The sequence below is a fragment of the Salmo trutta genome, chromosome 32 (genome assembly GCF_901001165.1).
Source record: "Salmo trutta chromosome 32, fSalTru1.1, whole genome shotgun sequence".
Classification (NCBI taxonomy): Eukaryota; Metazoa; Chordata; class Actinopteri; order Salmoniformes; family Salmonidae; genus Salmo; species Salmo trutta.
In genome coordinates, this window is record NC_042988.1 from 20675437 (window position 1) to 20690587 (window position 15151).

The window sequence follows — 15151 nt, forward strand, 5'->3', positions numbered from 1 at the left end:
ACAACAGGTGGAAATTATAGGCAATTAGCAAGACACCCCCAATAAAGGAGTGGTTCTGCAGGTGGTGACCACAGACCACTTCTCAGTTCCTATGCTTCCTGGCTGATGTTTTGGTCACTTTTGAATGCTGGCGGTGCTTTCACTCTAGTGGTAGCATGAGACGGAGTCTACAACCCACACAAGTGGCTCAGGTAGTGCAGCTCATCCAGGATGGCACATCAATGCGAGCTGTGGCAAGAAGGTTTGCTGTGTCTGTCAGCGTATTGTCCAGAGCATGGAGGCGCTACCAGGAGACAGGCCAGTACATCAGGAGACGTGGAGGAGGCCGTAGGAGGGCAACAACCCAGCAGCAGGACCGCTACCTCCGCCTTTGTGCAAGGAGGAGCAGGAGAAGCACTGCCAGAGCCCTGCAAAATGACCTCCAGCAGGCCACAAATGTGCATGTGTCTGCTCAAACGGTCAGAAACAGACTCCATGAGGGTGGTATGAGGGCCCGACGTCCACAGGTGGGGGTTGTGCTTACAGCTCAACACCGTGCAGGACGTTTGGCATTCGCCAGAGAACACCAAGATTGGCAAATTCGCCACTGGCGCCCTGTGCTCTTCACAGATGAAAGCAGGTTCACACTGAGCACATGTGACAGACGTGACAGAGTCTGGAGACGCCGTGGAGAACATTCTGCTGCCTGCAACATCCTCCAGCATGACTGGTTTGGCGGTGGGTCAGTCATGGTGTGGGGTGGCATTTCTTTGGGGGGCCGCACAGCCCTCCATGTGCTTGCCAGAGGTAGCCTGACTGCCATTAGGTACCGAGATGAGATCCTCAGACCCCTTGTGAGACCATATGCTGGTGCGGTTGGCCCTGGGTTCCTCCTGATGCAAGACAATGCTAGACCCCATGTGGCTGGAGTGTGTCAGCAGTTCCTGCAAAAGGAAGGCATTGATGCTATGGACTGGCCCGCCCGTTCCCCAGACCTGAATCCAATTGAGCACATCTGGGACATCATGTCTCGCTCCATCCACCAACGCCACGTTGCACCACAGACTGTCCAGGAGTTGGCGGATGCTTTAGTCCAGGTCTGGGAGGAGATCCCTCAGGAGACCATCCGCCACCTCATCAGGAGCATGCCCAGGCGTTGTAGGGAGGTCATACAGGCACGTGGAGGCCACACACACTACTGAGCCTCATTTTGACTTGTTTTAAGGACATTACATCAAAGTTGGATCAGCCTGTAGTGTGGTTTTCCACTTTAATTTTGAGTGTGACTCCAAATCCAGACCTCCATGGGTTGATAAATTGGATTTCCATTGATTATTTTTGTGTGATTTTGTTGTCAGCACATTCAACTATGTAAAGAAAAAAACATTTAATAAGATTATTTCATTCATTCAGATCAAGGATGTGTTATTTTAGTGTTCCCTTTATTTTTTTGAGCAGTGTATTTAAAAAAAATGTATACACCTTTATTTAACTAGGCAAGTCAGTTAAGAACACATTCTTATTTTCAATGACAGCCTAGGAACGGTGGGTTAACTGCCTTGTTCAGGGGCAGAACGACAGATTTTTACCTTGTCAGCTCGGGGATTCGTTTTTGCAACCTTCCGGTTACTAGTCCAACGCTCTAACCACCTGCCTTACATTGTACTCCACGAGGAGCCTGAGTGGCAGGCTGACTACCTGTTATGCGAGGGCAGCAAGAAGCCAAGGTAAGTTGCTAGCTAGCATTAAACTTATCTTATAAAAAACAATCAATCTTAACATAATCACTAGTTAACTACACATGGTTGATGATATTACTAGTTTATCTAACGTGTCCTGCGTTGCATATAATCGATGCGGTGCCTGTTAATTTCTCATTGAATCACAGCCTACTTCGACAAACGGGTAATGATTTAACAAGCGCATTTGCGAAAAAAGCACTGTCGTTGCACCAATGTACCTAACCATAAACATCAATGCCTTTCTTTAAAATCAATACACAAGTATATATTTTTAAACCTGCATATTTAGTTAATATTGCCTGCTAACATTAATTTCTTATAACTAGGGAAATGTGTCACTTCTCTTGGGTTCCATGCAAGCAGTCAGGGTATATGCAGCAGTTTGGGCCGCCTGGCTCATTGCAAACTGTGTGAAGTCCATTTATTCCTAACAAAGACCGGAATTAATTATGACATAACATTGAAGGTTACAATGTAACAGCAATATTTAGACTCAGGGATGCCATCCATTAGATAAAATACGGAACGGTTCCGTATTTCACTGAAAGAATAAACGTTTTGTTTTCGAAAAGATAGTTTCCGGATTCGACCATTTTAATGACCAAAGGCTCGTATTTCTGTGTGTTATTATGTTGTAATTAAGTCTATGATTTGATAGAGCAGTCTGACTGAGCGGTGGTAGGCACGAGGAGGCTCGTAAGCATTCATTCAAACAGCAATTTCGTGCGTTTGCCAGCAGCTCTTCGCAATGCTTCAAGCATTGTGCTGTTTATGACTTCAAGCCTATCAACTCCCGAGATTAGGCTGGTGTAACTGATGTGAAATGGCTAGCTAGTTAGCGTGGTGCGCGCTAATAGCGTTTCAAACGTCACTCGCTCTGAGACTTGGAGTAGTTGTTCCCCTTGCTCTGCATGGGTAACGCTGCTTCGAGGGTGGCTGTTGTCGATGTGTTCCTGGTTCAAGCTCAGGTAGGAGCGAGGAGAGGGACGGAAGCTATACTCTTACACTGGCAATACAAAAGTGCCTATAAGAACATCCAATAGTAAAAGGTATATGAAATACAAATCGTATAGAGAGAAATAGTCCTATAATTCCTATAATAACTACAACCTAAAACTTCTTACCTGGGAATATTGAAGACTCATGTTAAAAGGAACCACCAGCTTTCATATGTTCTCATGTTCTGAGCAAGGAACTTAAACGTTAGCTTTTTTACATGACACATATTGCTCTTTTACTTTCTTCTCCAACACTTTGTTTTTGCATTATTTAAACCAAATTAAACATGTTTCATTATTTATTCTAGGCTAAATTGATTTTATTGATGCATTATATTAAGTTAAAATAAGTGTTCATTCAGTATTGTTGTAATTGTCATTATTACAAATAAATAAATCAAATAAAAGAACGGCTGATTAATCGGTATCGGCTTTGTTTTGGCCCACCAATAATCGGGAGCGGCTTTTTCGGCCCTCCAATAATCGGTATCGGTGTTGAAAAATCATAATCGGTCGACCTCTAGTTGGCTCTGTGCATTGGGGCAGGTGGCGTTCTCCTGGCATCCCCCAAACCCAGATACGTCCGTCGGACTGCCAGGTGGTGAAGTGTGATTCATCACTCCAGAGAACGTGTTTCCACTGCTCCAGAGTCCAATAGCGGTGAGCTTGACACCACTCCAGCCGACGCTTGGCATTGCGCATGGTAATCTTAGGCTTGTGTGCGGCTGCTTGGCCATGAAGCTCCCGGCGAACAGTTCTTGTGAAGACATTTCTTCCAGAGGCAGTTTGGAACTCGGTAGTGAGTGTTAAAACCAAGGACAGGCTATTTTTACGCACTTCCGCACTTGGTGGTCCCGTTCTGTGAGCTTGTGTGGCCTACCACTTTGCGGCTGAGCCGTTGTTGCTCCAAGACGTTTCCATGCCATAATAACAGCAGTTACAGTTGACCGGGGCAGCTCTAGCAGGGCAGAATTTTAACAAACTGACCTGTTGGAAAGGTGGCATCCTATGACGCTGCTACATTGAAAGTCACTGAGGTCTTCAGTAAGGCCAATGTCTGTCTATGGAGATTGCATGGCGGTGTGCTCGATTTTATACACCGGTCAGCAACTGGTTTGGCTGTAATAGCCAAATCCACTAATTTGAAGGGGTGTCCACATACTTTTGTATATATAAATATGAACTCAGCAAAAAAGTAACGTCCCTTTTTCAGGACCCTGTCTTTCAAAGATAATTCGTAAAAATCTAAATAACTTCACAGATCTAAATTGTAAAGGGTTTAAACACTGTTTCCCATGCTTGTTCAATGAACTATAAACAATTAATGAACATGCACCCGTGGAACGGTCGTTAAGACACTAACAGCTTACAGATGGTGTGGCATCCTGGTCACAGTTATGAAAACTTAGGACACGAAAGCGGCCTTTCTATTGACTCTGAAAAACACCAAAAGAAAGACGCCCAGGGTCCCTGCTCATCTGCGCGAATGTGCCTTAGGCATGCTGCAAGGAGGCATGAGGACTGCAGAGGTGGCCACGGCAATAAATTGCAATGTCCGTACTGTGAGACGCCTAAGACAGCGCTACAGAGAGACCGGGTGGACAGCTGATCGTCCTCACAGTGGCAGACCACATGTAACACCACCTGCACAGGATCGGTACATCCGAACATCACACCTGCGGGACAGGTACACAATCCCTCCATCAGTGCTCAGACTGTCCGCAATAGGCTGAGAGAGGCTGGACTGAGGTCTTATAGGCCTGTTGTCCTCACCAGACATCACCGGCAACAACGTCGCCTATGGGCACAAACCCACCGTCCCTGGACCAGACAAGACTGGCAAAAAGTGCTCTTCACTGATGAGTTGCAGTTTTGTCTCACCAGAGGTGATGGTCGGATTTGCGTTTATCGTCGAAGGAATGAGCGTTACACCGAGGCCTGTACTCTGGAGCAGGATCGATTTGGAGGTGGAGGGTCCGTCATGGTCTGGGGCGGTGTGTCACAGCATCATCGGACTGAGCTTGTTGTCATTGCAGGCAATCTCAACGCTGTGCGTTACAGGGAAGACATCTTCCTCCCTCATGTGGTACCCTTCCTGCAGGCTCATCCTGACATGACCCTCCAGCATGACAATGCCACCAGCCATACTGCTCATTCTGTGCATGATTTCCTGCAAGACAGGAATGTCAGTGTTCTGCCATGGCCAGCGAAGAGCCCGGATCTCAATCCCATTGAGCACGTCTGGGAGCTGTTGGATCGGAGGGTGAGGGCTAGGGCCATTCCCCGCAGAAATGTCCGGGAACTTGCAGGTGCCTTGGTGGAAGAGTGGGGTAACATCTCACAGCAAGAACTGGCAAATCTGGTGCAGTCCATGAGGAGGAGATGCACTGCAGTACCACACCAGATTCTGGCTGTTACTTTTGATTTTGACCCCCCCTTTGTTCAGGGACACATTATTCCTTTTCTGTTAGTCACATGTCTGTGGAACTTGTTCAGTTTATTTGTTGTTGAATATTTTTATGTTCATACAAATATTTACACATGCTAAGTTTGCTGAGAATAAACACAGTTGACAGTGAGAGGACGTTTCTTTTTTTGCTGAGTATGTGTATATATATATAATTTATATGTCGACATTATCAAGCCTTTAGATATTAATAATGATCCTAAATTATATTTGTCGAACATGACTGGTGTTTAGCCGTGTGTGTGTGTGTGTGTGTGTGTGTGTGTGTGTGTGTGTGTGTGTGTGAGTAAAAGTCTAATTTAAAGATTGGTTACATTTTCAGGCGCCTCATGTCAGCTTTGGTCTGGACATGACGGGCTGTAGCCAATACGCAGGCCCTACACTTTGACATGTAGGCTAGTGTTTTATTTACATACACTTATGCTTTTCTTAAGAGAACAGTTGTTTTTTGGTTTTCAAATCAATTGAATTGACTATTTTGGTTAATGGCCTTGGTGCCCTGGCAGATTGGGCAAATGGCCTTACCCCTAAAATCACAAAATTCCAAGCCTGTTGTAATATCTGCAAGAGAACATGAAGGAGTGTCTGTGAGCTGTTATGTTTGAGGTAGATAGCTAAGTCGTGAACTGTGTAGGTGATGAGACTAAGGTGGAGTGTAGTGTTTGTAATAAGATGTAGAGAGAACCTGGAGTTCAGAGTTCCAGACCGCATGTCTGCCACGTCTACACATGTGCAATCAGTCACGCCCAGAGGCTGCCTGCCTGCATTGCCCCACCAATTGTAAGACCACACACACACACACACACACACACACACACACACACACACACACTCTGCCACAAGCATACTCTTCCATCACTGTGCCCGTCTCTCCCCTGTGCTCCTCACAACCTATTCACATTCACTCACATTATCATAGTGCCACAGGCATGGACTCCTCCCTCCTTCCCCCCTCTGTAATTGTGTCACTTGTGCCATAGTGGCTGTGGTTCCACAGTGACAGCTGGTGTGCTGCAGGCTAGCTGGAGCAGAGAGGTCAGAGAGCACTGAGGCCAGTGAACAGCTGGGGGGCAAATTGCCAGACCCCATCATCCCATCAGGGCTTTGAGAAGTAGAAGGGTGTGGTGGAAAGAGTGGATAGGCCTAATGACAATCTCACCACTGACACTGTACTACTGACACTGATGGCCTGGGATGCCTCACATAGTCTTACATGACTCCTGTTTCAGTTGTCTCCTGCTTGCCTCTTTCCACTAAGCCATAGTGTGTTTTACCACCAGGGGGACTGGTTGCTTGCGTGGGTTTCAGATCAACACTACACACCGAAGTAGAATGAGAATGAGACTGAGCTCTTCTGAAAAAGTTGACTCTTACAGGATGGGGTGGGATTAAAAGACACTGAAAGTTGAAGCATATCTGTAGTTTCTGGTTAGATAGGGCTATGACGGTTAGATGTTGTGACATGAGTAGGTTCTTCCTCTCTACCCTAGCTGCAGCTTTTCTTTTATGAACAATGTGAAATGATACCTGATAGAAAACATGTCTCGCTGCATTTACAAGGTTGTGTATGCATTATGGAGATGTTTCCCAACCGCTGTGTTGAAGCATAGATCAATACTCTGTGATCAGAAGCCCTCTGTACTGCTGCGCTACTCACTGTACAACACAGCCTGCCAACTAAACTGTGCTGTACCAGTCTAGAGGGGAACTACACGCCTACTGTGTAAATTACTGTATGTCTGTGTGAGAAAGGGGAGAAATCAATCTCACCCGGACCAACCCTCTTATCCGACAGTTGGAAGATCATTTTATAGCTCTGGATCAGAGCCTGTATTGTGTTTGAGAGGGGCTTAAGAAGCCATCTTGTTGCTGGATGTGGTTGAGGTGCTGAGTGACTGAAGGCTGTAGTCTATCTGTCGCCCCTCTTCTCACAGGTCCTCCAGGCCAATTCACACACTGATGTGGTCTGTGTGACCAAGTTATGTGAACCCGCAGACACTAAACACTAAACCACTATCTGCGAAGGATTCAGGTGCTTTAGTTGAGTTACTCAGTTTATCATCACTGCCTCACCTGTCAGCCATCTATGTAAATCAAAAAAGAGTTTGATTCTGCATGCAATGCAACCGCCCCTTGGGTATGTCAGGTTAGGTTTAAAGATAGATGCAATATGCCGAAATCGCTCCAGCTTTTCCTGGTTGCTAAAATTCTGGTAGCTTGCCTAATTTCAGTTTTTGTGACAAAACAAGCAAGTATAGTGTAGATAGTCATTGTCCCATCTGAACCTCTGTAAAATATATTTTCCATAACCAAAAACATTGTTTTGTCAGCTGTTTGAAGTTGGTGTACAAAACCGAACGTAAAAGACGCAAAAAACGAAACTTAAGCACGGGCAGCATAGAAATAACGCATATAGAACAGATCTCCTGCTTCTTAGACTTGCTTTCAATGTGAATGACAGATCTATAACACATATTTCAATGTGAATTTGGTCAGGTCGCCCAAAAAGCCTTGCAGGCTTTAAGAACCCTCTGTTGTGACAGTGGTGGCACACCCACTCTGCCTCACTTTCCTTTCTATCTCTCGCTCTCCCAGTGCTCTGTGCACAGGAAGGATGTTGCACACTCCATTTCCTCAACACTTTTTTTGCAGACAAAAATATTTAGGCCTAGTTCCTCTCTTGAACACACATTGTCAAGTATGGTTTGTTTAAAGGTGTTTCAACACCTAGCAGAGGCCTTGAAGTGTGTCCCAACACTGAAGCCTGTGGTCAGCATATCACATTGAAATACCTGTGTATTCTATACTATATCTAGTATGACTCCTATTTCTTCTGAAATGGAAAGGCTGTACTGAAGCCAGAAGGAAGATGGTGGTTGGAATATCTTTGTTTTGAGTGGGACGTGTCAATATATTACTGTGAGTCAGAACCCTGGTGAGAATTGATGACGACTGTTTCTTTCATCTGACTATGCGTACACAAGCCAGAGGCTTTATATTTATTTATTTATTTATTTCACCTTTATTTAACCAGGTAGGCTAGTTGAGAACAAGTTCTCATTTACAACTGTGACCTGGCCAAGATAAAGCAAAGCAGTGTGACACAGACAACAACACAGAGTTACACATGGAATAAACAAGCCAATAACATAATAAACAAGTCAATGACACAGCTGCACCAGTACATGACTAACTGCACCAGTGTACAGGTGCATGTCTTTCAACAACAGCCACACACACACACACACACACACACACACACATACACACATACACACAAACTTAGACACACTCATGCACCAGTGCCTGCAAACCACCATACGTCTCTCAGACGAGTGCTCCCACAGCTGGCCTGGCCTCATGGAGGCTTTCTTGCTTGGTAAATGAGTGTACTCACAACAGACAAACGTGTCTCAATCTGTCGTTTATGGCTGTGCCCCATTAGTGGATACAAAACCGTTTCAGCCCCCCTTCTCAGTGACCAGAGAAGTACTCTGTTTACTAGATGTGATATATTGTTAACCTCTCTCTTCCCTTCTCTAGGTATTAAATGAGGAGTGTGACCAGAACTGGTACAAAGCAGAATTGAACGGGAAAGACGGCTTCATCCCCAAGAACTACATAGAGATGAAAGCACATCCGTAAGTATGAACCACCTGACCCAGACTCCTAATATGACTCAGGAGGACTCATCTCTCCAGCTTATTGTTGCTGACTCGGGGTATAGGCAAACAGGACTCATCATGACTGCCAGGTCACGCTGGGCCACAGCTTCAATGTATCACATTGATTTGGAACTATGAAACAACTGTCTGAATTGAACAGAACAGTCCCGTCAACTCCGAGTACTGTGCTGAAATGGCCAGTGTCACCACAGTGGAATCTTGTCCCTGTGTGTTCATTGAAGCACTGTGAGGATTCTTAGAGGATATTACCTCTGGAGCACACAGTGCCAGATTAACGCCAGTATTAGTGCGCTCTGGGCCTCTTAGACTTAATTTAATATTGACCCTTATTTCATCGTCACTGGGATTTTATCAGGTGGGATTTTGGTGTATGGAGGGGGCTGGGTCTGGTTGTCTCTGTCCCAAGGAGCTACGCCATGCCTAGGCTTTGTCTGTCTGTGTACAGTGGATTGCCGCCCCACACCCCCACTCTGGCCTGCAGTGGATCCAGATATATAGTGCAGGTATAAGCTGCTAGCAACTGCTCCAGGGCCAATTTCTTGATGATTAATGCCTGGACTTGGATAGTGAGAAACGTCTGATCCATAGTCTGTGTTAATGAGCAGAGAGAAAGCAGAGCTCAGGTCAGCTGGTGTGGGCAGATTGTGGGTAAAAGGTGTGGCTGTGATCATGGGGAAGAGATAGCCAGCAGAAACACGTTATCTCGGGTCTGGTCCCTGCCCTCAGTCTGTCTGTGTAATGGAAGCCCTGAGTGGAGTCACCCCTCTCTGTGAGGTGGAATTTACCCCTCAGCACCACTTCCTCATCAGGGGCTTGGTTTTAATTGTCCGGGCTGCCACTCATAGCCACATCAAAGGGGAAAGGAAAGGTCTTGCCGTTCAGCTGGGCTGGGATGCTGTGTACAGGTCTTAGTTGCCCTTGTCAAGTAATGTACCATGCTGTTACATCACAGTTAATTCCATTATCATAAAACAGAGTGAATAGATAATGCATAAGGAATACAAGACAGTGTCTATGTAGTGTTCTCAATTGATTGACTATTTAAGTGCTTTGAACACCTGAAAGAGAAACTCTATTTAGCCTAAATCAATCCATTATCCAATGTCAGTAGCAGCATTCAGCTCTTGCACTGACTGACTGTGGGTCAGCTGTTAGTCCTTCCCCCGTATAGTTTGGTGTAGCCTTAGTGTAGGGGGCAGTTGTGATCTGATCCCATTGCAGTAGTAGTGGGGCTGGAGTTTGTCCCTTTATAGACTAGCTGTGACGGAGTGGCACCAGGCAGCAACTAGCCTGCCTTATTTTGGGTACAGTACATGGGTAGTTGACGTGACAGAGGACAGAGTCTCACTTTGTAGACTTTCAAGTAAATGAAACTGACATGTCTGTGCGCAGTGGCTTCAGTGCTTCACTCAGTGCGCAGAGCTCTGCTGCCAGGCAGTGTTGCTGCGCGAGGTGGGATATATAGGATTCGTATCTTGTACTGAAATTTGTTTTTCAGTACATCAAATGTGAATCATCTTTCAGATAATTCATTGAAAGTTGTGTGTTATGATCTTTGTTGCATGACTTCTTATCCACAGAGGGCCAGTGTGGGTTCAAGTTTGTGTTCTAACCAAGCAATAACATACATGATTCAACTAATCATGTCTTGATTGAAGTCTATGATTAGTTGAATCGGGTGTGTGCTGGTCGGCAAGAACAAAAAACTAAGTCCATTGATCTGTGTGGATACGACATCCCCTGTTATGAGTGCTACTTTCATGATGAATAATAATGATCCGTTTATTTTTATAACTTTGGGAGAGATTACATTAATCTAATTCAAATTGATTATTTAAGAGGTGGGCTTATTTGGAACACCCATGGTACACTCGATACCCATTAAGCTTAGTCTGTACTTTTCACATATTCTATCAACTATTTTTGTCTTCTTAAAACATGTAAGTAAAGTTATCAAACTTCATTTGAGAGATCTTTCATTTTATATATAAAAAAATACAAAAATTAGAACAGTATATGTTAGAAATGTCTGAACTCATACTGAACCCACCACCGTACTGACAAATTCTCTAAAATGACTTTGGGTGCGGGCTTATGGTAGATAAATTAACTTGAAATTCTCTGGCAACAGCTCTGTTGGACATTCCTGAAGTCAGCATGCCAATTGCATGTTCCCTCAACTTAAGACAACTGTGGCATTGTGTTGTGTGACAAAACTGCACATTTTAGTGGCCATTTACTGTCCCAAGCACAAGGTGCACCTGTGTAATGATAATGCTGTTTAAACAGCTTCTTGATATGCCACACCTGTCAGGTGGATGGATTATCTTGGCAAAGTAGAAATGCTCACTAACAGGGATGTAAACAAATTTGTGCTCAACATTTGGGGGAAATATACCTTTTATGCATTTGGAATATTTCTGGGATCTTTTATTTCAGCTCAGTAGGACCAACACTTTACATGTTGCATTTGTTTTTGTTCAGTATAAATTCTGGTGGTACCCTATTTGTGCAGTATCCTTTTGCAACCACGCCTGGTTCTCAATCCCTGCTGGTGACCATTGCTCCGTCGGCATCTGGGTCTCTCTGCCGCTTGGGAAAGCCTGGTTCTTTAACATGGCCCTCGTGATATTGAGGACTGGCTGTGGTGCTCCCACTACTGGTTATCACTCTCTGCATTAGACCATTCATTCCCTTGATCCATCTTTGGCTATCCCACCAATTCCTCCTGACCAATTGGCATATGTGATCCACCCTGGGAAGGCCCCCATTGGCAGGGCCTCCTTTTGAGATTGTTAACCCTGCCTCCAATATATTACCCACCAGTGTCAGAGACACGTTGTCTTTCTCAAACCCCATTTTGCAATATACTCCAAAAACTCTCCAACAGAACACCTCTCAAGTGGTGCTTCGGGCTCCCACGGCTTTGGGAGAATAACTGTGCCCCTGCACCTCGCTGCACGTGGGGGGTCTACCTGAGTGATCCTGCCAGTAGCATATTCCTCTCAAAGATTAAGCCATGCAAGGCTTAGTTCACACGGCCGGTACAGTGAAACTGCCAATGGCTCATTTTAAATCAGTTCCTTTGATCGCTCCAACGTTACTTGGATAACTGTTCTAGAGCTAATACATGCCAACGAGTGCTGACCGTTGGGATGTGTGTATTTATCAGACCTAAAATCCAAGGCTTTTAGTGACTCTCTAATCTCGACTGGTGGCGTGCCATTCGTGGCGCTGACATCTAATTTGAATGTGTGCCCTATCAATTTCCGATGGTACTTTCTGTGCATACCATGGTGATCATGGGTAACGGGGAATCAGGGTTAGATTCCGGCTTGGAGCCTAAGAAATGGCTTCCACATCCAAGGAAGGCAACAGGCTCGCAAATGACCCACTCCCGACTCGGGGAGGTAGTGATGAAAAATAGCAGTGCAGGACTTTTTCGAGATCCTGTAATTGTAATGAGTACATTTTAAATCCTTTCATTAGGATCCGCTACATTGTAGAGCGGTCAGAAACTTCATAATTAATGAAACTACATTATAACCGTAAGATTGGACTGCCTGTTGTGTATTGTCCATTGGTTATCATGGTTATACAAATAAATGTTTTTCAACAGAATATGATTACTGATTTAAAAACAAAGTAACTGATAATTAGTAAAAATCTTTTTCTTGTCTATTTGAGAGTCATTAAACCATCATATTTATATTACTTATGTCACACCAGAGGACAAATTCAAGGCACTAATGCATGAAGTGTTTCATTAAATTGGATATAAATTTCAAATAAAAAGTGGCCACAGAACATTTTGAATTGTTTAGACATAGTTACAAAAAAGTATCTTTTTACTTTCATTTTTGAATAAATCATTTGTTCACTTTTGTTTTGGCCATATGGCAACTACCCACATGCAGTACAGTAGCTTCAGCCAACGCTAGATGTTAATGTGCCTCTGCATTTCGTCTCCCATTATGTATTCACAGACCAGGCCATGAAATATGGAACTTTTGGATCATGCTTATAGTAGAAGTGGTGTAAGTAATAACAAAATTGGGAGCCTGCTAAAGTGAGTCAAAATAGCTTTAGATTGCTTTTCCATAATGGCATTTATATCTGCATAGTAGTATGTGTATGTGTGTGAGAGACGCAACCAGTCTGGCTGCTCTTTCCGTTCCTGCTTGAATTGCTCTGCCGGCACCTTTATCAGACAGGGAACTGTAGGCGGGGGCCGGGCCGATAGAGGGCACAAATGCAAAGAGGATTAGGTCTTGGTCACTTTATTATTGCTTTTCACTTTCATGCAAAGGAGCCAAGATGTCATCTCTCTGGCTGCTCTGGTTAATAATTAACCGGAGAGAACGCTTTCTCTCTCTCGCTCTCTCGCTCTCTCTGCCTCCTGCTGCTACAGCTGCTATTGGCCCAGCCAGGGCTGCTATCACAGACCTTGCTGGGAGTGAGACAGGCTCTGCTTCAACAGCACAGCACGCAATCCCCACTCCTCAACCCCTGTGCCCTCACTGTACACAACGCCCACGGTTCTGGTTCTCCTACCTGCAGTATTAATCGGTTGACTGAGGGGCAGAGGCTTAATCTGAAATACTGTATAATCTCTCAGGACTATAAACAGTGGGAGATGACCATGTGTCGTCCCTGATCGTGAGGGAGCAGATGTCTATTTGTTTGTTTCATGCTGGTCCGGCTGTGTTCACTCCCCTGACCCTGTCTGTCGTGTGTGTGTGTGTGTGTGTGTGTGTGTGTGTGTGTGTGTGTGTGTGTGTGTGTGTGTGTGTGTGGTGCTGTCCCTTCCTCCAGGTGGTTCTTTGGCAAGATCCCCCGTGCCAAGGCAGAGGAGATGTTGAACAAACAGAGGCACGACGGGGCCTTCCTCATCCGAGAGAGTGAGAGTGCGCCAGGGGACTTCTCCCTCTCTGTCAAGTAAGTAAACACACACACGAAAGGTTTAGAAGCCCTGCTATACATATGTTGGGGCGAGGGACTGCTCTGCACACAATGTATTGGGTAACAGACACAAACATCTGCTATGTTTCTCTTCTTTCTCTTCCTGTGTTTAAATACACTAGCACTTTATTTTTTACCCAGTGTTCTTCTGTGCTGCCCCCTGGTGTCTATGAACATTAACTCCAGCTCACTGACAGTCATTTTACAGCAGGATTTCAGCTCACTCTTTCCAGCTTTGAAACTCTTTGATTTCCCCATGTCTGTTTCCACTCTGCTTTACTTAAAAAGGCTCAATTCAGCAGCCCTCACTGTTATGGTGCTGTAGTGTCTGTATGTAAAGTAGATGGACAATTCAAGATAATGAAAGTGATCACTATGTGACTCCACCCGTCTATTGCCTTCTGAGTACAGAACAGGGGCGGTTCTAGACCATTTCAACTGGGGGGGCCAAGCTGGGGCCAGTTGTACTGTTAGAGGGGCCAGTTACATTAGACGTTATTGTTGTCATGTCGTTTTCTTCACTGCATTGCAGGCAAAAGACCATGTTCATAATCATCATCGTTGCCACGGTCTAATAACGGATTTTATTACACCTCAGAACCGCTAGTGCAGAACAAGGAGTTTGTCTTAGTAGAGGCTAATCCCCCTGATGGCTGTGGAAGAGGCTGGTTTTTCTCTGTCTGCAGCATTACCACCCATGGGGTCATGACCTGTGTTCACACTGTTATAGAGACAGTCTGTCTTCCTAATGTGTTGCTAAGAGAACATGTCCACATGTATTTCCTTTGGTCGTCGGGATCTCTCTTCTCTGTCCTGTTTCAGCAGTTCTGTGTCTGTTGACTGTCTGCTGCTGGCCAGCTACCCATGGTTCTCTTCCTCTGTCCCCCGTCTCCTCAGGTTTGGAAATGACGTTCAGCACTTCAAAGTCCTGCGTGATGGGGCAGGAAAGTACTTCCTGTGGGTGGTAAAGTTCAACTCGCTTAACGAGCTGGTGGACTACCACCGCTCCACCTCTGTATCCCGCAACCAGCAGATCTTCCTGCGTGACATTGAGCAGGTCCCCCAGGTGAGAACACATCCCCCTTAACCTTCGTCTCTGGCTCTTTACCAGTGTGGCTTTGTAGGAGACTTAATGGTCACAATGACAAACTAGGTTATTAGTGTAAAATAATAGCTTTGAGAGAGACAGATTGGCCCCAGAGTTGCTGACTCAGTCCCTCATCCTGCCGGCCTAACCTTTGGATGGCATTGGCTCAGTTCACCAACGAGTCACGGTTGGTTCAGAAAACCCAATCAGGGAAGAACCGAGGCTTTGTC

General features: G+C 45.2%; 1 protein-coding gene across 1 annotated transcript in view; it reads left to right on the forward strand.

Moving 5' to 3' along the window:
- LOC115171377 (growth factor receptor-bound protein 2) overlaps positions 1-15151 on the forward strand; it is a 64815-nt gene that overhangs the window by 47742 nt on the left and 1922 nt on the right. Inside the window, exons 3-5 of the mRNA XM_029728129.1 lie at positions 8730-8827; positions 13688-13810; positions 14732-14900. Coding sequence (XP_029583989.1) covers positions 8730-8827; positions 13688-13810; positions 14732-14900 — 390 coding nt within the window. The remainder of the gene's footprint in view (positions 1-8729; positions 8828-13687; positions 13811-14731; positions 14901-15151) is intronic.